We start from the raw sequence: 26,753 nt of genomic DNA, 5'->3' as shown, positions 1-26,753 counted from the left end.
AGATGATTAGTAAAATAGGGAGATTATGCCCATATAAAATAATGTCAGATGCTGGGCCCACAGCCAGGGAAGAACCTGTCATTTCTTGAGGCCTTGCTTGCACCGGGCCTGCTCAGGCTTGTGAGTGGTGGCCCCTGGGCTTCCCGTCCCTCCCTTGCCACCTCCCTCAGGTGGGCCCTTACCTACAGTGGCTGTCAGCCCAGTAGCAAAGGCGTTCTGGTGCAGCAGGTGCAGGAAGGATGTCTTGCCCACATTTGAATCTCCCAGGAAGATGACATGGAAGATGTAATCAGGGTTGACCACGGGCTCACTGGCTGAGAGGCCCCCTGAAGCTGGAGTCAGTTCAGCCATCCTGGGGTATACTCCTGTGTCCTCAGATCTGTCCTCTGCTTCCTTAGATTGAGGGGGGCCCTGTTCTCTTGAATGAGCAGTTGTGGCTGAGAGCCCGAGTTGGGCTTCCAGCTCAGCCATGGTGGGGAGGGTGTGTGTGGGCTCTTGGGGCCCCTCTGTACCTTCAGACTGAGCCCCCTTGGGGACAGAGCTCCTGGAAGATGATGTTTTCCCATGAGCAGGAGCTTCTGCTTCAGTCCCAGTCCATGGTATGTCAGAAGGGAAGAGAACAGGTGGAGAATCTTGCTGGGGAAGATCTGAGTGCCCAGATTTTAGGCCTTGAGCTTCAAAGGCCTCTAAAACGAGCTTCCGCTCTCTCAAACCCAGCCCTGTGCTCTCCTTAGCCCTGGGCACTTCTTCTAGACCCTGGTGGGGCATGGTGGGCAGCCCCTCTGGCCTGAAGATCTGGCCATGAGCTTCTCTGAGCCCCCCCAAGAGGCCCTCCTGCACATGGGGGTCAGGCTTACCCTGCTCTGATCCCTCTGCCAGACCTAGTGTGATCATTCTAGCTTCTGGGGACCCCAGACCCCATTCAGAACCAGCTATGTGCAGGTCCTGATGCAAGACCTCTCTCTGCCTGGGTGGTTTGGGTGGGACAGGCCCAGGCCAGGGGCCCTTGTCATCTATGCATGAGGCCTGGAACTCTCCACTGGGTCCAGCCGGTGGCTGGGGAGGAGGAGAGTTTATGAGAGGAGGGGGTCCACCTTCCAAGGGAATGAGCACCTGATGTGAATCTGCCTCCAGGCTCCCTGGCATATGGGTTGGGGCCCCTGGGAGCTCCCAGCAGAAATGGGTTTCAGAGTCAGCCTCTGACTCCTCCTGGGGTTCTATGCTGGGAGACTCAACAGGCTGCTCTGGATGGGTGTCCTGCCACTCTAGGTCACCTCCTTCCTCTTTCTTGGCCTGGGAAGGCACCCCAGGGGGGCTCTGGGGAACTCCATCTGGCTCTGAGGGAGGTTCCCCATGGAATAGCACAGCACGTGGCTTAGAGATGGAGATCTGCCTGACCACTCGGGGTGTCTGCTGGCCAGAGGGGCTCCTGGGGCTTGGGGGCGGACTCCAAGAGATCTGCAAGGCTCTGTCCGAAAGGCTGCTGAATCTGCTCAGGAGCTGATCCCAGTCGTCAGTGTCCCCAAACAGTCCAGGCAGGGGATGCTCCACAGGGGATACTGCCTGAGGGTCCAGAGCCTTCTCACCTGCTCTGAGGACACTGAGAAGGATGGGGGAAGCTAGTCAGGGGAGCAGCAGAGAGGGGCACATCAGCCTCACCTGTACCCCTCACCATCAATCACACACCTCCCACTGCCAGCCCTCCCTGCCTGTCATTGGCGTTCAGACAATCCTCTCCACCTGCCATGTGCTTTCTGACTTGCCCACTCATCCAACCCTTCTTATCCTTCCAGGTCTATGTGAAGCTTCACTTCCTCCTGATAGCCTGTCTTGATTGTTCTGGCCCGTCCCATGGCCCCTGAGCTGTAATTAGATCTTGGACATAAGCTTTCCCCACCCCCACCCTCGCTCTCTGTGCCCCAGTTTCCTCATCTGAGAAATGGACCTGGCAGGGTTGTTGTGGGGCTTAAGGTCAGAGGCTATGACCCACATCCTGGGCGGGGCCTCAGAGAACTCAGCCCCCCTGCCTTTCTCCAGGAAGCTCCACTCCAGCTCAGGGGTGATAGTCACTTGCCTGGGTTTCTCTTCTACCTGCCAGGACACTCGGCCCTTGGCGGTGTGCAGCTTCCTCCTGGTCATCCGCAGCTGCCCCTGTGCCTCCTCCAGCTGCCCAACCAAGTGGCGCTCAGCTTCACGAAGCTGCTGGTTCTCTGACTGAGCCTCCTGGTGTGTGTTGTTGAGGGAGTGCAGCTGGGCTTCCAACTGTGGGGAGGCAGATGGGGGGTGGGCAGGGTGAGTGTGGGGAGCACAGCTAGCCTCCAGGGCACAGGGCAGCCTGTCAGGGTCATTGTGGGCATGAACTCGAGGCTCCATCACCTCCAGCCTGGGCAAGAGGCTGCAGTTTTAGGGCAGGGAGCAGACTATGTGAGGAACATGCACACTTCGGAGTCCTGCAGAAACTGCTTGCTGCCTGAGATCCATCGGGTGGCCAGGGAGTTCCTGGCCCTCCTGCAAGTCACATGGATCAGAGTGGAATGGAAGTTGCCTGACCTTGGGGAGCAGGAGACAAAGGCCTCACAAGGCCTGGCTATTTCTTGAACATTGAGGGTGCGCACTCACCTCAGGGTCTTTGCACTGGCTGTTCCCTCAGCCTTCATCTCCTTCCAATCTTGGTTCCCATGTCATCACCTCCAAGAGGCTTTCCTTATCAAAATGTTTCACCCACCGCATCCTCTGTCCCTCTTGCCCTGCTGTGCCTTATTCTCCACAATACTTTCACTATTTAATGTGCTACAGATTTTGCTTGCTTATAATATTTTCTTTCCCTCTCATTCCTCCCCCTTAATAGAGCACTGATCAGCTCTGGCTTGCGGTGGTGCCAGGGACTGAACCTGGGACCTCAGTATCTTGGGCATGAAAGTCATATGCATGATCACTATGCTGTCTCTCTGATGCATTATCAGTACCCCTCGACTAAGCAGCAACTCCATTTTATCATGTTCCTTTTATCAGGGGGGTTTATCATGTTCCTCAGGGCCTACATCAGTGCTTGACACACAGTAGGTGCATCACAAGTTGTTGGGTAAAGGAATGTATGACCTGAGAAGGAAGAAGCTTTTCATCCATAGGAAACAGAACAATGTGGGGTATCTTTTTGTGGAAACCCCACAACTTCCTATGGTAGAAGGGGGTCTCCTTCCATTTCCACAGGTGCCACAGAAACACCTGGGAAATTAGCCTTTGAGGGATGGAGGCTGGGACTGGATGACAGGGGCAGCCATGACAGTGATGGGGAAGGCTCTGGGAACCTGGCCCAGTGCTAGAGGGATACTGGCTGTGTTTGGTGGTTTTCCTAAGGTGGTGGTTTGGGAAGTAAGGAAGACAGAGTGGGGCAGGAACTCACTTCAAGAGACTTATCCATGTGACAATTGGAAATGACCAGCAAGGCCTGAGGTGTTGGGGCAAAAGGTGACTTCAGAAACAGTCAATACTGTAATACAGTGCACTGGGGGGGGGGCAGTGGCACACCTGTTGAGCACATGCATAAGGACCCAGGTTCAAGCCCCCAGTCCCCACCTGCAAGGAGGATGCCTTGCAAATGGTGAAATAGTGCTGCAGGTCTCTCTCTATCTCTTCCTCTCTAGCTCCCCATTACCTCTTGTTCTCTCTCTCTGTCTTTATTCAATAAACAAATAATAAAAAAAAAACTAAGCACCTACTGTTTTCCCATCCCTCCCCTCCCAGGCCCTCCCACTTAATACCTCGAATCACTGCAGCAGCCTGCTAAGACAGGAGTTCTGGCCTCCATTTCCCCGTGCAGAAACCAAAGTTCAGACGTGTTTAAAACCTGCCCTGGTTCATGCAGCAGTCAAATGAGGTGAGCATGTACCACCACCTTGACACCCAGCCTCTCCAGTGCTGAGATCCTGTATGTGCCTGGTGTTTTTCTTTTTCTGATCTTACTTGACACAGTCAGCATGGGAGATGTACTAGGCATGGCCATTCCCACTTTACAGGTGAAGAAACAGAGGACAAGATAAGCCAAATGCTTCCATAGGTTTGCGTGACTCTTCACCAGAAGACCAGGGATTTGATTTGAACCTGCACTTTCTGGCTTGTGCCTCAGTGCTCCCACTGAAAACTATTTGGCCTCATCTCAGAAAAGGGCCCAAGAGGCTGGGTGGTGGTGCACCTGGCTGAGTGCACATGTTATAATGAGCATGGACTCAGGTTCGAGCCCCCAGTCCCCACCTGCAGGGAGAAAGCTTTGCAAGTGGTGAAGGTGCAGGGCTGCAGGTATCTCTCTGTCTCCCCCTCTCCTCTTGATATTTGACTGTCTCTATCAAATAAACCAATAAAAATAAGGAAAAATAAAAAAAGAAAAGAAAAAGAGAAAGAGAAAGAGAGAGAAAGAAAGGAAGGAAGAAGGATAGAAAGAAAGAAAGAAAGAAAGAAAGAAAGAAAGAAAGAAAGAAAGAAAGAAAGAAAGAAAGAGGGGGTCAGGTGGTGACGCAGTGGGTTAAGCACATGTGGCACAAAGCGCAAGGACCGGCATAAGAATCACGGTTCGAGCCCCCGGCTCCCCACCTGCAGGGGAGTTGCTTCACAGGCGGTGAAGCAGGTCTGCATGTGTTTGTCTTTCTCTCCCCCTCTCTGTCTTGCCCTCCTCTCTCCATTTTTCTCTGTCCTATCCAACAACGAACAACATCAACAATGGTAATAATAACCACAATGAGGCTACAACAACAAGGGCAACAAAAGGGGGAAAAAATGGCCTCCAGGAGCGGTGGATTCATGGTGCAGGTACCGAGCCCAGCAATAACCCTGGAGGAAAAAAAAAGAAAGAAAGAAAGAAAGAAAGAAAGAAAGAAAGAAAGAAAGAAAGAAAGAAAGAAAAGAAAGAAGGAAGGAAGAAAGGAAGGTAGGAACGAAGGAAGGAAGGAAGGAAGGAAGGAAGGAAGGAAGGAAGGAAGGAAGGAAGGGCAGGCCCAAGATTCCCTGAGTGTTTTTGCACTGCCCTGCCTACTGGGGTCAGAGAACACCTGCAGTAGATGCAAGGAGGTGGGTATCTGAGGCTGTGACTCCCCAGTAAATGGGTCCCTTGGAAGTCTGTCACTCACCTCCCTCTGGCCTTCTGCCAGCTGCTGCACCTCCTGCTCCTTGGCCTCCAGGACCTCTTGCATCTGGGCATTTAGGGCCAGGCTCCGGGAGTCACTCTGAGGAGCAGAAGAGCCTCAGCTCACTATGGGAGTTGACCCTCCCCATAGTGCACCTCCACCTGAGCAGGGGTGCAGCGCCCATAAGCCCCAGTGAAGGCCTCCCCCCTGGAAGGTGGCAGTAAGGGTCCACAAGGCCCTGCTCCCCCCTATCAAGGAAGCCTCTATTGCCCCCCATAGATCAGCCACTGGCCTTACTGTGGAGTCAGAGGGGAGTCCTGGGCTAGGGGCAAAACAGGCCTAAGGGGGAGGGGGATGTGGATGGGCCTGGGGAACCCCACCTCAGCCTGCAGGTGCTGCTTCTCCTGGTGGATCTGCTGCTCCATCTCCTCGTAGAGCTGCTGGACTTTGTGGTGGTGGTCAGAGTCCCGCCTGGAATATGAGAGGTGGGACACCAGGCAGCCAGTCACCTTCTGCCAGTAGGATTGAGAGGGCCCTGGCTGGAGCCCACCCAGTGCTCACCTCAGTCACAGTGCTGTCACCCTGAAGTCAGCCACCAAATAACAGTTTCTGACCCAATGCCCTTGACCTTGGTTCCTGTGATTCCATCACCAGGACTGGTTTCCCTGACCTGTCACATGGTCCCTACTGCCCTATCACTTTGTTCCCACTTCCCTCTGCCTCTGCCTGCTACCACGACTCAGACCCCTTGGCAGGGCTGTGCCCATGCCAACCACAGGGCCACCACAGGTGGTGATCGAAGTCTGTGTGAGTGGAGCCCTTGGAGGGGGCTGCCACATTGGCCTTGCCCCCGGCACGGTCACCACCCCCCACTTCCACTCAGGTTACCAGTCCTCCCCTGTGGGCTTCCTGACCTCCCAAGTCTGTTGTGGGTCCCCAGCCTTTGTTCTTCTGGGACTGCTGGGACTCAGCTCAGATTGGACTAAAATGTAAAGAGCACACACATGCTGGACTCCCACCCCAGCCTGGGCCTTCACTTACTTCTTCAGGGTCAGTTCGAGAACCTCCTTGTCGGCTTGAGCATCCTGCAGGTGGCCAGTCACCTTGGCCATGAAGCCCTCCAGGTCTCCTGCCAGCTGGGGCTCCTCCTGCCGAAGCTTCCCCCATATCTGCAAGACCTCAGACTGCCTGGGGGCCCGAGGGGGGGCGGGGTAATGAGAGGCAGCAATCAAACCAGAAGTAGAGCCAGGAAGTAGAGGAGCCCATGCCTGGATTTTAACAGCTCCTGAGCCAGAAAAAACTATTCACACTTTACAAGTGTGAATGCCACCTCCTCCCAGAAGCTTCCCCAGATGTGTTCTCTCCTTTCTTGAGTCATTAGAACTTTTTGTCTGCCTGTGGTTTGGTGATTATTTGTAAGGTGGGAGAGTCTGATGGCTCAGGGCTCCCATCTGTTTGTTCTCTCTCCTACTCTGTAACTGTGTAAGCTTTGACAAGTCCCATGCCCTCTCTGAGCTTATTTGTAAAACAGGAGGGTCTGGGTGGTGGCACACCTGGTTGAGCACATATGTTAGAGTGTGCAAAGACCCAGGTTCAAGCCCCCTGTCCCCACTTGCAGGGGGAAAGCTTTGAGAGTGGTGAAGCTGTGCTGTAGGTGTCTCTATCTCTATCTCCCTCTACCCTCTAAATTTCTGGCTATCTCTATTTAATAAAGAAATATAATAAAAATATTTACAAATTTAAACATGATAATAAAACAGGGAGACTAATGCTTGTTCAGCAAGGTCTCTGGAGAATGAGAGACACACCCCAAGAAGGCACTGGCTTGGGGCCTGGCACATGGTAGGCACTTCATAAATGCTGCTTTCACATGGGTTTAATTAAGTTGTGAAGATAGATGCCAAAGGGCTGAGCCCAAGTCAGGCTGCCAAGTGGGTGAATGGCTCCCCACCACACCTGCCCCGCCAGCTGATTCCTCACCCAACCTGCCCCACCAGCCAGGCTCCACCCTGGCTCCATCTCACAGAACCAGTGGGGATGGAGACCAAACCAGGTGAGCAGGAGATTCCCTTGCTGCCACTAACAGATCCAGTGGGGACGGAATGTCAGCAAGGCATCTGGGGACTTACATGAACCCCTTGAGACCAGAGTCTGAGGCAGTAGGGAGGAAATGCCCTCCTGTCTCCAAGCCTACCCACTGCAGAACACCTCCATGCCTTAAAGTGCTCCCTTGGGGTGCCCAAAAGTTTAGAAAAGGCCTTGTTAGGAAATCTAGCATTTTAAAGAATGTGAGTCCCTGGGGGTTGGGCAGTGGCAACACATTTAGTACTAAGCACAAAGACCAGGGTTTGAGCCCCTACTCCCCACATGCAGTGGGGATGCTTCACAAGCAGTGAAGCAAGTCTGCAGGTGTCTGTCTCTCTCCGTCTCTATTGCTTTCTCCTCTCTCAATTTCTTTCTATCCTATCCAGTAGGGGCAGGAGAGAGCTCACCTGGTGGAGGGCACACCTACTGTGTATGAAGATCCAAACCGAGCCCCCGGCTAGCAAACTGGAGTACCTGCGTGAGGGGAGCTTCAAGAGTGGTGGAGTGGGCCACGGTGTCTCTCCTTTTAGTCCTGTCACTCTCTTTCCATCATCATCACCATTCACCATCACCATCGTCATCATTGTATTTTAGAGAGTGAAAAAGACCACAGCATCTAAGCTTCCTTCAGTGCAGTAAGAGCCAGGCTTGGGGTTGCACACACAGCAAAGCAGTGCACTATCCTAGTGAATTATTTCTCCAACCTATCCTCTCTCATCTTTTTCTCTACCCCTCTGTCTCTCATCCCCTATCTGAGAAAATATAAAAGTAAAAAGTCCTCTGGGAGTGGAAAATCATGTAGGCACGGAGTCCCAGTAATGACACTGGGGGCACTGAAGCGTGGTCACACAGCTGAAAGTGGCCAGCCCAAGGCAGGACAGGTGAAAGGGGGAGGGAGGTGTCATGTGAGGGCAGTCGGGGCAGTCCTACCTTGGACCATGTACACAGGAGCCCTCTCCCCATGCCTGCAGTGCCCACACCCCCAACCCATATGGTGCAGGTCTCACTCAGGGAGTGGGTGGCCAGTCCCCAGCTGTGCCACAAAGGCCGAGAATGCCTCCTTTTCCTGGGCGTCCACCTCCTCCAGCCCCGGGAAGGTGGCAACTGTGGAGCCTCGCTTAGAGGACAGTGGCCTCCTTCGGAGCCTGTGGCTGCTTGAACTGGAGCCAAAGATAGTCTCTGTGGGGAAGAAGGGAAAAGAATGAGTGGGATTGTCCCCCTACCTGCCCCTGTTTCAGTCTTCAGGGACCTGATTCTGTCTGTGTCAGTCACATTAAATAAGACTCCAACCTACGAATGCAGATTCCTGACCTCCCTGTCTACAGTTGCCCAGACTTTGAGAGACTTGGTAGATCTGAAAACTCTGAATGCTCTGTGGACAGTTAAGAAGGAAACATCATACTTTGTAGGAGGGTCTCAGCAAGGACACTACATGGTCCATTCCTTGCTTAACCTTGTCCAGAAGATCTGGGGCCTACCTTGCTCTCTCCAGCTTCTTTGGTCTTAAGAACTTGGTGTTGAAAGAAACCCTGCCAGGTGGGGAGCCTCCACCTCTAACTACCACTCTCTATTCTCCCTGGGGCCAGGAATTCCCTAGACCTAGCCAGACTCAGACTTCCTCTGGCAGAACAGACCTGTGAACTCAAAAATGAAGGGTGTGTACCATTTAGTGCAAGGATGCCTATATTGGAGTGAAGACAGGGGAGGCCTCAGAAATTAATATTGGGGGGTCCCTATAGCAAGGGGTTCTCAGGGGAATCCCCTGGCCCATAAACTGCACTGACTTGGGGGTGAAGTGAACAGATGTCCTAGACTATCATCCCAAGGCCCAGCTTTACACCTCACTCATTGGCTCTGCCACCAAGGCTTGTGCCCTCTAGCCCACACCTGACCCCAAATGTTCTGGGTGGGGGTTGGGACAGCCCTCTGACTGACAAGCTGTCACCTTCGCCCTTCCTGTCATTCCAGCCTGGTTTTTGCTGGGCATACTGCATGGGCTTCCTGGCTGTGCGACAAGACCCAGACACCCTTCCAGAAGAAACATACTAAGCCCAGAGCTGAATTCTTCCAGGGAGAGGTGTCCCTTCCGCTTCAAGTCCACCCAGTCAAAGAGCATCTCAGGTGCTTCATCATTGCCTAGGAAGCTGAACTTGGCCACCTGCAAGGAAGGGGGGGAAGTTGAGTTCTGACCATGCTGGACAAGGCTCTGGGCCACCCTCAAAAAGGGAAGGCTCTCCACCATCAGGGGGGAAGCTACACAAGTGGTGAGGCAATGCTACAGGTATCTCTCTGTTTCTCTTCCTCTCTATCTTCCTCCCCCCTCCCTTCTCAATTTCTCTCTGTCCTGTCAAAAAGTAGAGTGAAAGCAAGATAGAAAGAAAGAGAACAGCCAGGGAGTCGGGCGGTAGCACAGCAGGTTAAGCGCACGTGGTGCTCAGTGCAAGGACCCACTCAAGGATCCCAGTTCTAGCCCCCGGCTCCCCACCTGCAGGGGAGTTGCTTCATAGGCGGTGAAGCAGGTCTGCAGGTGTCTATCTTTCTCTCCCCCTCTCTGTCTTCCCCTCCTCTCTCCATTTCTCTCTGTCCTATCTAACAACGACATCAATAACAACAACAATGACAACTACAACAACAACAACAAAAGAAAACTTTAAAAAAGAAAAAAAGAAAGAGAACAGCCACAAGGAGCTGTGGATCTGTTGTGCAGGTACTGAGCCCCAGTGAAAATCCTGGTGGCAAACAAACAAATGAAGGTGTTTGGTGGTCTGGGAGGCGGCGCAGTGGATAAAGCATTGGATTCTCAACCATGAGGTCCCGAGTTCAATCCCTGGCAGCACGTGTGCCAGAGTGATGTCTGGTTCTTTCTCTCCTCCTAACTTTCTCATGAATAAATAAATAAATTCTTCTTTTTTAAAAAATGAATTTATGGCCTGGGAGGTGGCACAGTGAATAAAGCATTAAATTGTCAAGCATGAAATCTTGAGTTTGATCCCTGGTATCACATGTGCTCTGGTGATGCTCTGGTTCTCGGTTCCTCAAAAATAAATAAATCTCACAGCTGGGTGGTGGTACGTTTGGGTGAGTGCATATGTTATAATGCACAAGGACCTGGGTTCAAGCCCCTTGTCCCCACCTGAAGGGGGGAAGCTTTACAAGTGGTAAAGCAGTGCTGCAGGTATTTCTCTCTGTCTCTCTCCCTCTCTATCTCCCCTTCCCTATTAATCTCTGTCTCTAATAAATTAAAAATATTTTAAGAAATAAATAAATGTATAAAAGGTGGGGGGGAGGCATTTATCTTCAGTCATTCCACTTGCTCTCAGCCCAGTTTTAGAGTTCTTCCCACTTCCTGACCCAAGTCAGCCCCTCTGGGCCCCAGACACCACCCAAAACATGCTCCCAGTAGAACCTTGAATCTCCCTTCCTGTGCCCTGTCTCCACTTCAGACATCACAATTTAGCTGTCCTGAGCCCCATTCCCCTTAAGGCCTCATAAAGGATAGCCACTTCTATGTCCCAGAATGTGTTTTTGTCAGTGTTCAAAGATTATCTGGAACTGAAAATTAAGTTCAGAAAGTGGAAGGCATGTCTTCTCAGTATTCTACAGGACCAGAGGCCACCCAAGCGGCTCCCAACTATAGGAATGTCCTTAACTCAGCTCATGGGACCGAGTAAAGGTCACCAGCTAAGCGGAGTCATATGCTAACTTGTAGGTTTTGTCCAGAGGAGATGTAAATAATTTTCATCTGATGGAAAGAATAACCCCAAAGGAGTTATGGCCTGTTGGACATTAACCAGCTTTGAACTTTTTTTTTTTTTTTTTTTTTTTTACCAGAGCACTGCTCAGCTCTGGTTTATGGTGGTGCGGGGGATTGAACCTGGGACTTTGGAGCCTCAAGCATGAGAGTCTCTTTGCATAACCATTTTTCTATCTAACTCCGCCATTAGCCAGTTTTTAAAAATCGAACTCAGCAATCTGATTCTAGCATTCCTTTCTAAAATTATTTAGCTTTTTTTATTATTATTACTTAGCTTTTTAAATTTTCCTTTCATGCATTCAGAATACTTTTCAGTAATTAATGAGTTAAACCTTCAGTCAGTATGGATTAAGTTTATATTTTCCTGAGGGATATGATTGTATTTTTTTTTAAGATAGAGACAATGAAGCAGATAGAGTGAAAGAGACCACAGCACCAAAGCTCCCTTCAGTGCAGTGGGGGAAAGGCTTGAATTTGTGGCATGCATATGGCAAAGCTGCACACTATCTTAGTGAACTCCTTCAGCGGCCCCTTACTTTTTTAAAATTTTATTTTGGTGTGTGCTTGTGTTGGGAGGATAGTTCAATGTTTTGAAGAGTTGGATTTATATGCCTGGACCCTCAGAGGTTCCAGATTCAGTCCCTGCACCACCATAAACCACAGCTATGTAGTCCTATAATCTCTCTTTCTCATAAAAACAAGTAAGTCATTAAACAAGCAACAGGCAAGCAAATAAAAACATGAGATTTACTGACACTTACCTTTGTGGAAATGTATAAATGTACCCTCGTGACAAGAGCAATCCTGTATATCAACTCCCCTGAATAAAGTGATGCTGAAGGTGGCCTGGGAGGTGGTACAGTGGGTGAAACACAGGACTTAAAAGCATGAGGTCTTCAGTTTGATCCCCAACATTTCATGTGCCAGAACAATACTCTGGTTCTTTCTCTCTCTACCAGTAAATAAATACATCTTAAAAAAAAAAAAAAAAAAGCTACCACCTAAAAAAAAAAACACACAAATAAAACAATAACAAACAAACAGTGGTCCAGGAGTTGGAACAACAAGTAGAACACTGGACTTGTCATGCTTGACACCACATATGGCAGAGCAACGCTCTGATTCTCTCTCCCTCATAAATAAATCTTTAAAAACCGAATACAGTTGTTAAATTTTTTTTTTCCAATTTGATCAGTTTGGGAGATTCTCAGTGGTTCCTAATGGATATAGTTAACCAAGTAAATGGCCTTGCTGGGTAAGTACATTTCACTGGATCTTTCTGCCCAGGCACTTCGGTTCTTAGGAGGAAACCCAAATATAATAGGATTTTTTTTTTAACAGAGCACTGCTCAGCTCTGGCTTATGGTGGTGCAGGGGATTGAACCTGGGACTTTGGAGCCTCAAGCATGACACGCTCTTTGCATAACCATTATGCTATTTACCCCTGCCCATATAATAGGATCTTAACTATACCCATTCTTTGTTTCCTTAATGTGTGTGTGTGTGTGTGTGTGTGTGTGTGTGTGTGTGTGTGTGTGTGTGTGTAGTTGTTTGTTTGTTTTAGCACTGATAGGGAGTTAGGTTGTGTGGTCTAACCATTTAGTTATCACTATAAGGAGCATAATGGAGACCTAAAGTCTGTTGGTTGGGAGTGAAATCTGGTTTTATTGGCAGTGGTGGTAGTGTTTGTTTTTTTATTGTGACTTCAAATTTATTAATGGTTTCATAAACTCTGGGAAGGAAAGCAGCTATCTGAGGTTGGGACTGGTGAATTTGTGCTTTTACTTTTTTTTGCCTCCAAGGTTATCGCTAGGGCTCAGTGCCTACACTACGAATCCACTGCTCCTAGTGGTCATTTTTTTTTCCATCTTTATCTCCCCTTTCTCTCTTAATTTCTCTTGATCTCTATCCAAAGTAAATAAATTAATTAAAATTTTAAAATTTAATTTAAAAAAGTCATGATTTGGGGCCAGGAGAGCTTATATCCCACAGTGGAGTCATATTGTGATGTCTCTCATCCTCACTGTCTCACTCTCTCCTGCTTTGCCTCTATATGAAATTCAAAGAAGTCAGGGAAGATAGAATACAGGTTATTCAGCTCTGGTTCCCCAGAGACCCAACTTACTAGGGAAAGAGAGAGGCAGACTGGGAGTATGGATCAACCAGTCAATGCCCATGTTCAGCGGGGAAGCAATTACAGAAGCCAGACCTTCCACCCTCTGCAACCCACAATGACCCTGGGTCCATACTCCCAGAGATATAGAGAATGGGAAAGCTATCAGGGGAGGGCATGGGATATGGAGATCGAGTTGTGGGAATTGTGTGGTATCCTACATTTTTGTTAATGTCTCCTTTCTTAAAAAAAAAAAAAAAAAGAATACAGGTTATTCAAAAAGCCTTTCATGCCTGAGGCTCCAAGGTTCCGGGTTCAATCGCCTTTACCACCATAACCCAGAGCTGAGAAGTGCTTTGGTTAAGAAAGCAAAAAGCAAACAAACTCAAAGAAGAGGGAAAAGAACAAGAAGAAGAAGTCTGCTGGTAGTAGAAAACACAACACAAAACCCTGACAGGCAAAATTAATGAATCAATTAATTAAGGTAATCATTACAGATGTTCTCAACTATATGAGACACAACACTAACAGATAAATACAAATGCAATTGTGTGCAAGGAAAATGGGATGCGTTTTTTTTGCCTTCTAAGAATGGTTTGATTTAGAACATGAAAAGGGCAAAAAGGCAAGTCCTAACTAGATATCAGGTGGTACAGAGGGTTTGCTGTAGGGTAATCTTAGTTGTCTTGATTATCAGTACCTGAGTCTAAAACAGACTATGAAATATGTTCATGTTTTGCTAAATCTGTCTCACTTTAGTGGATTTTAAAAGCTTTGAAACTTTCACTGCCACTTTATATTAATACAAGCCAGAATTCGACTCCACTGCTATTAAAATGATAAATGGGTCTTAGAACTCTTTATAAGGGCTACAAAGAGATTTCCATTTATCTTCTGCCTAAGATACCCAGATAACAGATTCCATGTCTCCCAGAATAATTTCCCCTACTTTGTTTTGGTTTTAAGTCCTCATTCATTCATTTATTCATTCGCCTCTTTCTTCCTGTGTTTCTTTCGTTTCCTCTCTTCTTCTTTCTCTCCCTTTTTTCTCCCTTCCTTTCTTTCCTCCCTCCTTTCTTCTCTCTCTCTCCCTCTACCAGATCACTGCTCAGCTCTGGTTTATGGTGATGCAGGAGGTTGAACTTGAGACATCAGGCATAAAGGTCTATTGTATAAAACACTGTGGTTAGCTTTGGAGGGATTGAGGGATTTGTAATAGGAGGTAGGTGAGGAGGATATCTAGGTCTAAGTAGAAATTATTAGGTACTTTGTGGTATCTTTTTGGGTCTTTCTACTTTCTTGCTTCATTTTTTGACTCACTGCAAACTATTGTGCACTTTTGCTTTAAGGTATGTATTTTCCCCTAACTTATGGATACATGTGCATATGCCCTATCTCATGGGTCTTGGTCTATATCTAGGTTTTGAGGTTTTGTTAAGAATGTGGGAATCATGTGGAATTGTACCCCTCTTACCCTATGGTCTTGTCAATACTTCCCTTTTATAAATAAAAAAAGAAAAGAAAAGAAACCCACTGTGGTCTCTTCCTGGCTTGAGCCCATTTTTTTTTCTAACAAAAGTAAATTATCTCTCTCTTACAAAAGAATAAAATATCCCCACAGTTGTGTTACCGTCTTCTTTGTTTATCTCAAAATATCTCAACGTCACGTGGATTAAACAAGCAACCAAGTACTAGTTCTCAAGTTCCCACGATCCTGTCTTAATCTAATGCCCAATCTTCTTCCATAGCTCTTTTGATTTTTACCTTCCCAATGCCAGGTACTAAATTTTCAAAATAAATAAATAAAAACAGATTTTAAGAACATATCTTTATCTATATTTATTAAACATCTTAACACTACTCTAAGAGAATCAGAGCATTGTGGGAAGGACTGTGAAATCAGAAGAGATGTTCATTCATGTCATAAGTCATATGATGCTTCATAATGCTGAACATCTGAAATGTCTTTAATGTTACAATCCCATGATACTCCAGTTAAAAAAAAAAAACCAAACAAGAGAGGTTTAGCCTTTTCTGGGCTAAGTTTGTATAAATAAATGCCAATAGTATAAATATTTCAGAAATCACATGTTTTATGGGAAGGCTCAGGAAATGTCTCATTGCCTTTGCTATTCATAATATGCTTATAAAATACTGATCAAACCTTGTATATACTTGATGTACCGCATAGCAGAGAGCATCTGACTCTCTTCCATGTTGGCATTTTTAGTTACTCCAATAAACAGCCATGCTTTTCTGTCTCATTCCTAAACTAGTTTCTGCTTTCTTACCCTTGCCTGAAGGTTCAATTACAAGGTGAAAGACTGTGTATCTTTACAAAGGAAAGTAAAAAAAAAAAGGGGGGGGAGTTAGGGATAGACTTTCAGGTAATTATTCAGAGATAGAAGAGATGGCAAGTGTCATCTTGTAAAGTATATTAGTAAATACATGAAGGAAATATGACTCACTGACAAGAGTAAACACAGCTCTGTTGATTGAATTCTAATATAAAGTAGATGATAATGATAAAATGACATATGGAGTCATGTTTGTTGGGATATATACTGGCTTTGTTTATCCTGATAGCATCTTTTTTTTATCATGCTCTATCTTACTTTTAAAATCACAGGCATACCAGCTGGGGATAGCATGATGGTTATGCAGAAAGACTTTTTATGTCTGATATTTCACATTCCCAGATTCAGTCCCCAGCAGTACACCACCATAAACTCGAGCTGGGTAGTGCTCTAGTAAAACAAAATAAAAATAAAATTATAAACATACAACAAATGCAAAGTAAGGGGGAAAAGCAAATCCTGTAATCCATTACTTTATTACACACACACACACACACACACACACACACACACACCAAAGAGAATGACGCTTCTGTGGTGGCATGGGTAGAGCACACACTTTACCATGCCCAAGGACCTGAGTTCAAGCCCCTGGTGTCCACCTACAGGGAGAAAGCTTCATGAGTGGTGAAGCAGGGCTGCAGGGCTGTCTATCTGACTTTCTATCTTTCTCACCCTTCCTTTTCAACTTCTCTGTCTCAATCAAAAAATAAAACTCAAAAGTATCAATCTGCCTACTGATGACCATTAACAGGTTGTGATGTTCTTCCTGAGGGTAGGAAAGGTAGGTTGATGTATGTTGGCTGAAATCATCACGGTACAAAATTATATCTGTTCCAAATATAAGTATCTGGGTAAGGCTTTATGTATGCCTGTGGGGAGAGTTAAGAAGTGGAAAAATGCACTCTGCCATCAGGACAGTGATTATGTAACTTTCTACACTTTCTTCAGTAGAATTATAATCATTCTGTGAAACTGAATATCATATAATGAAAGAACTGCCTCTGAAAGACAGAGTCAAAGAGTAATGCTAAAATGAAGGAGCCGGGTGGTGGAGCACCTAGTTGAGCGCACATGTTACAGCGTGCAAGGACCCAGACTCAAGTCCCTGGTTCCCACCTGTAGGAGGGAAGCTTCATGATTGGTGAAGCAGGATTACAGATGTCTTTCTCTCTGCCTCTCTATTCCCCTTCCCCTCTCAACTTCTATTTCTATCCAAAATAATAAGTAAAAATTAAAGCAACATTATTCAACTGAAAACAAGTCAGGTCTAGTGAAATAGCTCAGTTGGATAGTGTGCTGCTTTGCTGTGTGCACAACTCAGGTTCAAGCCTGGTCTCCCCCACAGTGAAGAAAGCTTTGGTGCTGTGGTCTCTCTCTCTTCACTTTCTCTGCCTCTTAAAAAAAAAGAGGGGGACAAGTGGGACAGTGACACATCTGATTGAGCATATACACATAACAATTTGCAAGGACCCAGATTCGAGTCTCCAGTCCCTACTTGCAGTGGAGATACTTAATGAGTATTGAAGCAGAGCTTCAGGTCTCTCTCTTTCTCTCTCCCTCTTTTTTTTTTCTCCTTCCCCCCTTTTATTGGGGGATTAATGTTTTACATTTGACAATAAATGCAATAGTTTGTACATGCATATATCATCCTTTTCCAGGACCTGTACTCTTCCCCCCCCACCCCAGAGTCTTTTTTTTTTTTTTGCCTCCAGGGTTATTGCTGGGGCTCACTCAGTGCCTGCACCATGAATTCATCGCTCCTGGAAGCCACTTTTTTTCCTTTTTTGTTGCCCTTGTTGTAGCCTCATTGTGGTTATTATTATTGCTATTGTTGATGCCATTCATTATTGGAAAGAACAGAGAGAAACGGGGAGAGGAGAAGACAGACCTGGAGAGAGAAAGACAGACACCTGCAGACCTGCTTCACTGCCTGTAAAGTGACTCCCCTGCTGGTGGGGAGCCAGGGGCTTGAACCGGGATCCTCACACCAGCCCTCGTGCTTTGTGCCACGTGCACCACGTGCGCTTAAGCCACTGCGCTACCACCTAACCCCCAACCCCAGAGTCTTTTACTTTGGTGTAATACACCAACTCCAGTTCAGCTTCTACTTGTGTTTTCTCTTCTGATCTTGTTTTTCAACTTCTGCCTTGTTGGTCTGCTTCTAAATTCTGTTTCTAAGACTCCTATTGCATTGCTTGTGCTGTGATCTATTTACATAATCATTGTTTTGCCAACACTGGTTTAATCCCCACTGGTTCCTGCATTTTCCTTCTCCCCACCCCCTATCCTATGTACTTCCTCTTCCTGACACTTCCACCTCAGGAGATATATAAGGACAGGATTGTGATTATAGATAGCTAGATCACACTGCACTCCCACTCAATAAAGATTGAACTGTGTTCCCAGCTCAGCCATGAGTCCCTGGTCCTCTCTTCCAACTCGAAGCTAGCCCGGCACGAGTTCCTGATCCCTCTCCCACGCAGCAGCCTAGGTTGGATCCAGTCGAGTTCTCTCCAATCCAGAGAGCACTTGCTCGGGAAGAAAGACCCTCAGGCTATCATGGAAACGGGCGCCTGAACAGGGACTGGCACTGACTGAGAGTAAGATCATCCCATATTCCTTCTTCTCTTTCTGACTTATTTCATTTAACATGATTTCTTCAAGCTCCATCCAAGATAGTCTGAAAATGGTGTGATCACTATTTTTAATAGCTGAGTAATATGCCATTGTGTATATATACCACAACTTGCTCAGCCACTCATCTGTTGTTGGACACCTGGGTTGCTTCCAGGTTTTGGCTATTACAAATTGTGCTGCCAAGAACATATGTGTACACAGATCTTTATGGATGGGTGTGTTTGGTTCCTTAAGATATATCCCCAGGAGAGTAATTGCAGTATCATAGGGTAGGTCCATTTCTAGCCTTCTGAGAGTTCTCCAGACTGTTCTCCACAGAGGCTGGACCAGTTTACATTCCCACCAGCAGTGCAGGAGGGTTCCTTTGACCCCACACCCTCTCCAGCATTTGCTGCTGTTACCTTTTCTCATGTATAACATTCTCAGAGGAGTGTAGTTGTATCTCATTGTTCTCTTTATTTGCATTTCTCTGACAATAAAAGACTCAGAGAATTTTTTCATGTGTTTCTCAGCCTTTCAGATCTTGTCTGTGATGAATATTCTGTCTGTGATGAATATTCTGTCCATGTCCTCTTCCCATTTTTGTATGCAGTCATTTGTTTTCTTGTTGTTGAGTTTGGCAAGCTCTTTATATAGTCTGGTTATTAGACTCTTGTCTGATGTATGGCATGTAAAGATCTCCTCCCATTCTGTGAGGGGTCTCTTGGTTTGGGTAGTGGTTTCTTTTGCTGTGAAGAAGCTTTTTAATTTGATGTAGTCCCATAGGTTTATGCTTGCCTTGGTCTTCTTTGTAATTGGATTCGTTTCATTGAAGATGTCTTTAAAATTTATGAGGAAAAGAGTTCTGCCAATATTTTCCTCTAAGTATCTGATAATTACTGGTCTAACATCCAAGTCCTTTATCCACTTGGAATTTACTTTTGTATTTGGTGAAATATAGTGGTTCAGTTTCATTCTTCTGTATGTTTCAACCCATTTTTCCCAACACCGTTTGTTGAAGAGACTCTGTTTTCCCCCATTTAATAGCCTGGGCACCTTTGTCAAAGATTAGATGTCCATAGGTGTGGGGGCTTATTTCTGGGCTCTCAATTCTATTCCACTGGTCAGTGTGTCTATTTATGTTCCAGTACCAAGCAGTTTTGATGACAACGGTCCTATAATACAATTTGAGATCTGGGAGAGTGATGCCTCCAGTTCTGTTCTTTCTTCTCAAGATTGTTTTGTCAACTCAAGGCCTTTTCTGGTTCTAGATAAACATTTGTAGCATTTGTTCTATTCTCCTAAAAAAATGTGGATAGCATTGATGAGGATAGCATTCAATTTGTAGATGGCTCTGGGTAGTATATTCATTTTGATGATGTTAATTCTTCCAACCCATGAACATGGAATATCTATCTTTCCACTTCTTTGTGTCTTTTTCAATTTCATTGAGTAGTGACTCATAATTTTCAGTATACAAGTCTTTCACTTCTTTGGTTAGGTTTATTCCTAGATATTTTATTGTTATTGTTGCTATAGTAAAAGGAATTCATTTCTGGATTTCAATTTCTTCTAACTTTGTGTTTGCATAGAGGAATGCCACTGACTTTTGAATGTTAATTTTGTGGCCTGATACCCTAGTGTATTGCCTGATGATTTCCAAAAGCTTCTTGCTGGATTCCTTAGGTTTTTATATGTATACTACCATGTCATCTGCAAAAAGGGAGAGTTTGACTTATTTTCTTCCTATCTGTATCCTCTTAATTCTTTTCTCCTGCCTGATTGCTATGGCAAGAACTTCCAACACTATGTTGAATAGTAATGGTGATAGTGGGCAGCCCTGTCTACTACCTGATCTGAGGGGAAATGCTTCCAGTTTTTCACCATTGAGTATGATGTTGGCTGTAAGATTGCTATATATAGACTCCACTATTTTCAGGAATTTTCTATCTATTCCCATTTTTTGTAGTGTTTTGATCATAAAGGGATGTTGAGTTTTGTCAAAGGTTTTCTCTGTATCTATTGATATGACCATGTGGTTTTTGGTCTTGCTTTTGATGATGTGGTGGATAATGTTGATTGATTTACATATATTAAACCAAACTTGCATGCCTGGGATAAACCACACTTGGTCATGATGAACAATCTTTTTAATATACTGCTGTATCCGGTTGGCTAGAATATTGTTCAATATTTTAGCATCTATGTTCATCAGAGATATTGGTCTGTAGTTTTCTTTTTTGGTTGTGTCTCTGTCTGCTTTTGGTATCAAAGTGATGTTGGCTTCATAGAAGCTGGAAGGGAGTATACCAGTGTCTTCAACCTTCTGGAAGACTGTTAAGTAGAGGTATTCTTCTGTGAATGTTTTGTAGAATTCATTTGTAAAACCATCTGGTCTAGGACTTTTATTTTTGGGAAGATTTTTTATAACTGTTTGAATTTCATTAGCTGTGATGAGCCTGTTCATGTTATCTAGTTCCTCTTTACTTAGTTTTGGAAGTTGGTAGGTATCTAGGAAATTGTCCATTTCTTCCAGGTTCTCTAGCTTGGTGGCATAGAGTTATTCATAGAAGCCTCACATGATATGTTGAATTTCTGCGGTGTCTGTTGTGATATCTCCTCTTTCATTTATGATCTGATTTATTTGGGTCTTCTCCCTTTTTTGTTTTGTGAGTCTGGCTAAAGGTTTGTCGATTTTGTTTACTCTTTCTAAGAACCAACATTTACTTTCGTTGATCTTTTGCATGGTTTTTTTATTTTCAATGTTATTTATTTCTGCCCTAACTTTAGTGACTTCTGTCCTTCCAGTTGTTTTAGGGATCCTTTGTTCTTCTTCTTCTAGGTCTTTAAGATGTCCAATCAGGCTGTTTAGTTGTGCTTTTTCTTGTTTCCTAATGTGTGCTTGTATGGCTATGAACTTCCCTCTCAGTACTGCCTTAGCTGTGTCCCAAATATTTTGATAGCTTGTGTCTTCATTTTCATTGAACTCTCAAAACATTATGATTTCTTTATTTCCTGTTTGACCCAGTATTTGTTAAGGAGTATATTGTTGAGCTTCCACACTTTGGGACTATTACTAATCTTCTGTTGATTGTTAAGTGTTAGTTTAATTCCACTGTGGCCTGAGAAGATGCTTGGGATGATTTTAGTGTTCTTGAATTTGTTGATGCTGTCTTTGTGGCCTAACATATGGTCTATCCTTGATAATGACCTATGTGGACTTGAGTAAAATGTGTGTTCCAGTTTCTTGGTATGAATGACTCTGAAAATGTCCAACAGTTCTAGTTCATCTATCTCCTCATTTATCTCCCTCATGCCTTTACTGATTTTCTGCCTGGATGATCTTTCAAGTTGAGAGACAGGGGTGTTGAAGTCCCCTGCTATGACTGTGTTGCTGTTAATACATTGCTGTATCTCTTTTAGTAGATGTTTGATGTATTTAGATGGCTCCTCATTGGGTGCATAGATGTTAATAATTATTAAGTCCTCTTGACTGACTGAGCCACTGAGCATTAAGTAGTGTCCATCCCTATCTTTTGAAATTTTATTTCTTTTAAAGTCTATTGTGTCAGATATGAGAAGAGCTGTTTCTGCCTTTTTGTGTGGGCCATAGGCTTGTATGATAGTTTTCCATCCTTTCACTTTGAGTCTGTATTTGTCTTGTTGAGTTAGGTGGGTTTCCTGTAGACAGCATATTGTTGGATTGTGTTTTCTGATCCATTTTCCTACTCTGTGCCTTTTAATAGGTGAATTTAGGCCATTGAGACTTATTGATATCAAAAATTGAAGATATTTTAACGCCATTCTTGTAGAGTTTTAGAGTGTTCTGATATATGGCATATTAATGGTGGTCTGACTGTTGATAGGAATACTTTCAGAACTTCTTTCAGGGAAGGCTTTGCGATAGTTGATTCTTTCAACTGTTGTTTGTCTGAGAGGGTTTCTATGCCTCCATCTAGTCTAAATGACAGTCTAGCAGGATACAGTAGTAGTCTTGTTTGTAAGCCTTTCTCATTGAGCACTCGATAGATATCTTGCCATTCTCCTCTGGCCTGTAGTGTTTGTATGGAGAAGTCTGCTGCTAATCTTACGGGTTTTCCTCTGTAGGTGACTCTTGTTTTTCTCTTGCAGCCTTCAGGATCCTTTCTTTATCCTTATTCCTTTCCATTCTAAATAGGATGTGTCTTGGTGTCTTTAAGTCTGGGTTAATTCTGTTTGGGACCCTCTGGGCTTCTTTAACCCCTATGTCTTTTATGTTGTCTAGTCTAGAGAAGTTCTCAGCTGTTGTGTCCTGAAGAATGCTTTCTTCCCCTCCCTCTCTTTCTTCCTCTGGTAAGCCAATAAAGTGTATATTATTTCTTTTGAAGTCATCCCATAGGTCTCTGTTGTTGTCCTCAGTATCTCTTAATCTCTTTTTGAAATGTCTTACTTCTTTTTTAGTTGTCTCTAATTTGTCCTCGATCTTGCTAATTCTGTCTTCAGTCTTATTTATTCTATTCTCTCTCCCCTCTACTATTTTCTGAAGTTCACCTATTCTGTTACTCTGTTCTGAAACTGTTTTAACTTGTTCAGCTAGTTGTGTTCTTAGCTCAGCTATTTCAGCTTTCAGCTCTCTAATAACCTTGAGATAATTAGTGTTTTCTTCCAGAGTCTCATTGGTTGTTTCTGCATTACTGATGACAATTCTTTCAAACTCTTTACTTACTCCTGTGATTATTTCCTTAACTAGTGTTTGGATGTTGACCTCATTATTTGTGCTTCACCCTTTGGGGGGCTTTTAGCTGGACTCTTGTCCTGATTCATTTCTCCAATATTTCTTCTTGTTGGTTTAACCATTTTATATAGTATGTTATGAGGTCCCTCTCTCAGTACTTTTCAAATTACTGATCACTCTTGCCTGTATTGACTTGTGTCTAGGTAAGGTAATTAAAGGGTTCACAGATGTGGAAGTTGACAGTTGTTTCAATAGTATTTTAATCCCTGAGTTGAAGCTCAGTGGCTTAAAAGCCTCTTGTTATTTTTCTTCCCTGTAGGCTATTGGAACCTGAGGGCTTTTAAACTATAAGTAGGCTTCTTAGCTTAAGCACTGACTCCTGACCAAGAGATAAAGCAGGGTGGGCAGAGATAATCCAGTGGCTATGCAAAGAGACTCTCACAGCCCCGCTGCTAGGCCACCAAGGTATAGATTTTCTCCTTAGTTTACTTGTTAGCTTTCTGTCCCCTGGTGTTAGCACAGGGCCTCTCTGCCACTGTTTCAGATTCTGAGGTCAGTAGCAATGGAGAATCACAGTTGCATTTGGTGAGTCTATCCTCCCTTCAGTTGTCTTTTTGTTGGTGAAACAGACTGGAGGTGGTGTCTCAACTGGTAAACTGCCAGACTATTATCAGCCACTTAATCTCTCCTTAGGTTCCTCTCTGTCCATGAGCCACACATGTTTGCACTCACCGGTGATTTGGTGGGTTTCTGAAGCTGTTCTAGTCCTGTCTTTTTGCAGTCCCAGGTGGTCTCCTTTGGTATTCCTAGTTGACCCGGGAGAGGAGAGGAGAGAAACACAGCTACTGCTGCTCTGTAGCCCCACCTTCTGAAGTCCCAGAAGTTTTTTAATTTGATGTAGTTCCATAGGTTTATACTTGCCTGAGTCTTCTTTGTAATTGGATTCGTTTCATTGAAGATGTCTTTAAAATTTATGCAGCAAAGAGTTCTGCCAAATTTTCCTCTAAGTATCTGATAGTTTCTGGTCTAACATCCAAGTCCTTGATCCACTTGAAATTTACTATTGTGTTTGGTGAAATATAGTAGTTCAGTTTCATTCTTCTGCATGTTTCAACCTATTTTTTCTAACACCATTTGTTGAAAAGACTCACCTTCCCCCATTTAATAGTTTGGGCACCTCTGTCAAAGATTAGATGTCTATAGGTATGGAGGTCTCTCTCCCTCTCTATCTCCCCTTGCTCTCTCAATTTATTTCTGTCCTATCAAATAGAAATAAATAAGTAGTGTATTGCACCAATGCAAAAGACTCTGGGGTAGGGAGGGGAGGGCTCAGGTCCTGGAACATGATGTCAGAGGAGGACCTAGTGTGGCTTGAATTGTTATGTGGAAAACTAGGAAATGCTATGCATATACAAACTATTGTATTTTACTATAGACTGTAGACCATTAATCCCCCAATAAAGAATTTTTTTAAAGAACAGAAAAGAAGGAGGAGGAAGAGGAAGAGAGATACCTTTAAGTTTGGATCACACTGAGAAGTGTGCAGTAGATGGCCAGCATATCCTGGGTAGGCAAGTGAGTAGTGTTCCCCTTGCAACCATCTTAGGATGACCTTGACCACCTGGGGGTGGGTGGAGGCTATGAGTCTGCTATCCCCCCTCCTCCCACTTGGACTTGACTCCCTTCTCCATCCCCTGACTGCCTGGGAAGTGCAGTTTTTGCATTTGTTGTCCTCCTGCCCGTTCAGGACTCTTCAAGGTTGGTGTCCCAGTTTCAGTATTGAAAGTCCCACATCTAAGGCGACCCTCTCATCCCAAGCAAACTGGGGCAAGTGGTCATGCTAGACAGAAGAAATAGTAGAGATTTTAAAAGACCAACCTATGATATTATATGAAAACTTCAAGGTAGAAACCAAAATGGTTCAACACTTCAAAAGCTCCATACTTCAATACTTCAGTACTTGTCCTGGCAGAACAAACTCAAGGAGGTCCACATTTCATTCATATCCTGACACCCAGGGGAATACACAAAGCAGATTAATGATACCAGCCTTTTTTATGTCAAGATTACATTTTGGAGATTATTTATGATCCCAAGAATATTATATGCAACTTGGTAAAAAGATAAAAAAAAAAAGACAGATAGCATATCTTTTCAATATTATAGATAGTGTGGGGGGGAGGAAGACCCAAGCATTGTCTGATCTAGAGGAATGATTTAGCTCACCTCATTGTTTACCTTTAATTAAAAGTCTCAGGCTTACTGAAATTACTGGTTAACTTATAGGGTTTTTTTTTTTAGTCCAAGAGAAATGAAAATAATTTTTTCTACTAGGACAGATAATCCCAAAGATTTATGGCCTGTTGGACACTAGCCATTTTAAAAGTTGAACTCAGCAATCTAATTCTGACACTCTTTTGTCAAAGTGCCTATACATGTCCCAGTTTTTCAAATGCCCTTTGAGCCCATCATAACATCTTACAGGTTCCTTCATTAATTAATAACAACAATAAATTAGATAAGACCTAAGATAAGTGTGGATTTTATATTTACTCAAAAGTCCTTTATAGCTCTCATTTATTTTTTTCATTTATTTATTTTTGCTTAAAACATTATAAGATTACAAAATACAGTTCCACACTGCACTCACCACTAAAGTTCTGTGCCCTGCGCAACCCCATACTGACAACCACCATAGTTCTCACAAAAATCTTAGATGTGGATTACAGTTAGACTCTCTTTTTAAACACTTGGGGGTTTTTTTTTTCTGTTTTTTTTTTTTTTTTTTTTTGAGAGAGAGCAAGACCTGAGTAATGCTCAATCACAGTCACATGCAGGGCCAGGGATGGAACCCAGGACCTCACACAAGCAAGTCCTATGCTCTGCCCATTGAGCCATCTCCATAGCCACATGACTTTGCTATTGGTGTTTTGAATGTTTTACTAAACTTTCGTTCACTGTTTCTCCAGGGCTAGAGAGAAAACTCAACAGGTGGGGTTCCTGCTTTGCCGTGCACAAAGGCCAGGTTCAAGCTTCAATACCACATGGGAGGAGGTGCTATGGTACTAGAGAAAGCTCTGACACTGTGATTGGTGCCCCTCTCCTCTCTCTCTCTCTCCTCTCTCTCTCTCTCTCTCTCTCTCTCTCTTGCTTTCCTTCTCTGTCTTCCTTTCTCTCTCTCTCTCTCTCAATGAAAAAGCAGCCCAGATTTGGAAAAATGACTAAGCTGGCCTTGCTCTAGACTTGCATGCCTGCAGTTCCCAGTCCTATCTCCAGCACTGCGTGTATCAGAATGGTGCTTTGCCTTCTCCCCATGCCCCAGCCTTATGTGAAACACTCCCTTAAATGTAACAAATAAAATAGGTCTTTTTAAACAATGCAAATGCTCTACAAGAGGGCAGTAGCCTAAAGCCTATCACCCACTTACATGTTAGTACAGAAAAAGTCCTCTTTGAAAGCAGGTTTTAGCTGAGAAAAGGAGGGAAGAGGAGTCAAGGCCTACTTTCCTGGGATGGGGCAGGAAGTCTCAGGGGCTACAGAAAAAGGATGCACAGAGGTGGAGGTGGGGAGTGGTGTGGGGCCTTGGACTCACCGCCAAGTCCTCACGGGTGACGAAGCCCCTGTCCTTGGCACCACAGTCCTGGAAGAAGCTCTGCAGTTCTGCAGCCGCCAGGGAGGACCAGGCCTCCACCTCTGGAACCTCAGGGGCATCTTTACCATCAGCGGCCTCTTGAGTCTGCCGCCTCCGACTGGAGCCCAGCTTCCGCCCTTTTCTGGACACTATCTGTCCACTCTCCATGCTGCTCTGGCCTGAGGACAGAAGAGAGGTGCTGAACACAATCACTCCTCTTCAAAGTCCTCTCAGGCTCCCCCATTACTCCCAGAGAAAGCCCACCACAATCAATGAAGCCCTGCCTGACTTCACCAAGACCTCCAACACCTCCTGTGCAGGGCCTTTGCCGCTTCTGTTCCCTTTGCCTGGAAGGCTCTTCAC

At 45.0% G+C, this 26,753-nt stretch overlaps 1 protein-coding gene across 1 annotated transcript in view; it reads right to left on the bottom strand.

Annotated features, from left to right (window-relative positions):
* RAB44 (RAB44, member RAS oncogene family) overlaps window positions 1–26,753 on the bottom strand; it is a 52,744-nt gene that overhangs the window by 14,285 nt on the left and 11,706 nt on the right. Inside the window, exons 2-9 of the mRNA XM_007517836.3 lie at window positions 26,352–26,569; window positions 9,249–9,360; window positions 8,210–8,381; window positions 6,159–6,305; window positions 5,498–5,588; window positions 5,121–5,216; window positions 2,075–2,262; window positions 183–1,600 (exon numbers count right to left, since the gene is read on the bottom strand). Of these exons, the coding sequence (XP_007517898.2) occupies window positions 183–1,600; window positions 2,075–2,262; window positions 5,121–5,216; window positions 5,498–5,588; window positions 6,159–6,305; window positions 8,210–8,381; window positions 9,249–9,360; window positions 26,352–26,569 (2,442 nt within the window). The remainder of the gene's footprint in view (window positions 1–182; window positions 1,601–2,074; window positions 2,263–5,120; window positions 5,217–5,497; window positions 5,589–6,158; window positions 6,306–8,209; window positions 8,382–9,248; window positions 9,361–26,351; window positions 26,570–26,753) is intronic.

This window comes from Erinaceus europaeus, chromosome 4 (genome assembly GCF_950295315.1).
Source record: "Erinaceus europaeus chromosome 4, mEriEur2.1, whole genome shotgun sequence".
NCBI classification, from domain to species: domain Eukaryota; kingdom Metazoa; phylum Chordata; class Mammalia; order Eulipotyphla; family Erinaceidae; genus Erinaceus; species Erinaceus europaeus.
Note: the sequence above shows the minus strand (reverse complement) of the source record. Positions and strands in the feature narration are given on the sequence as shown.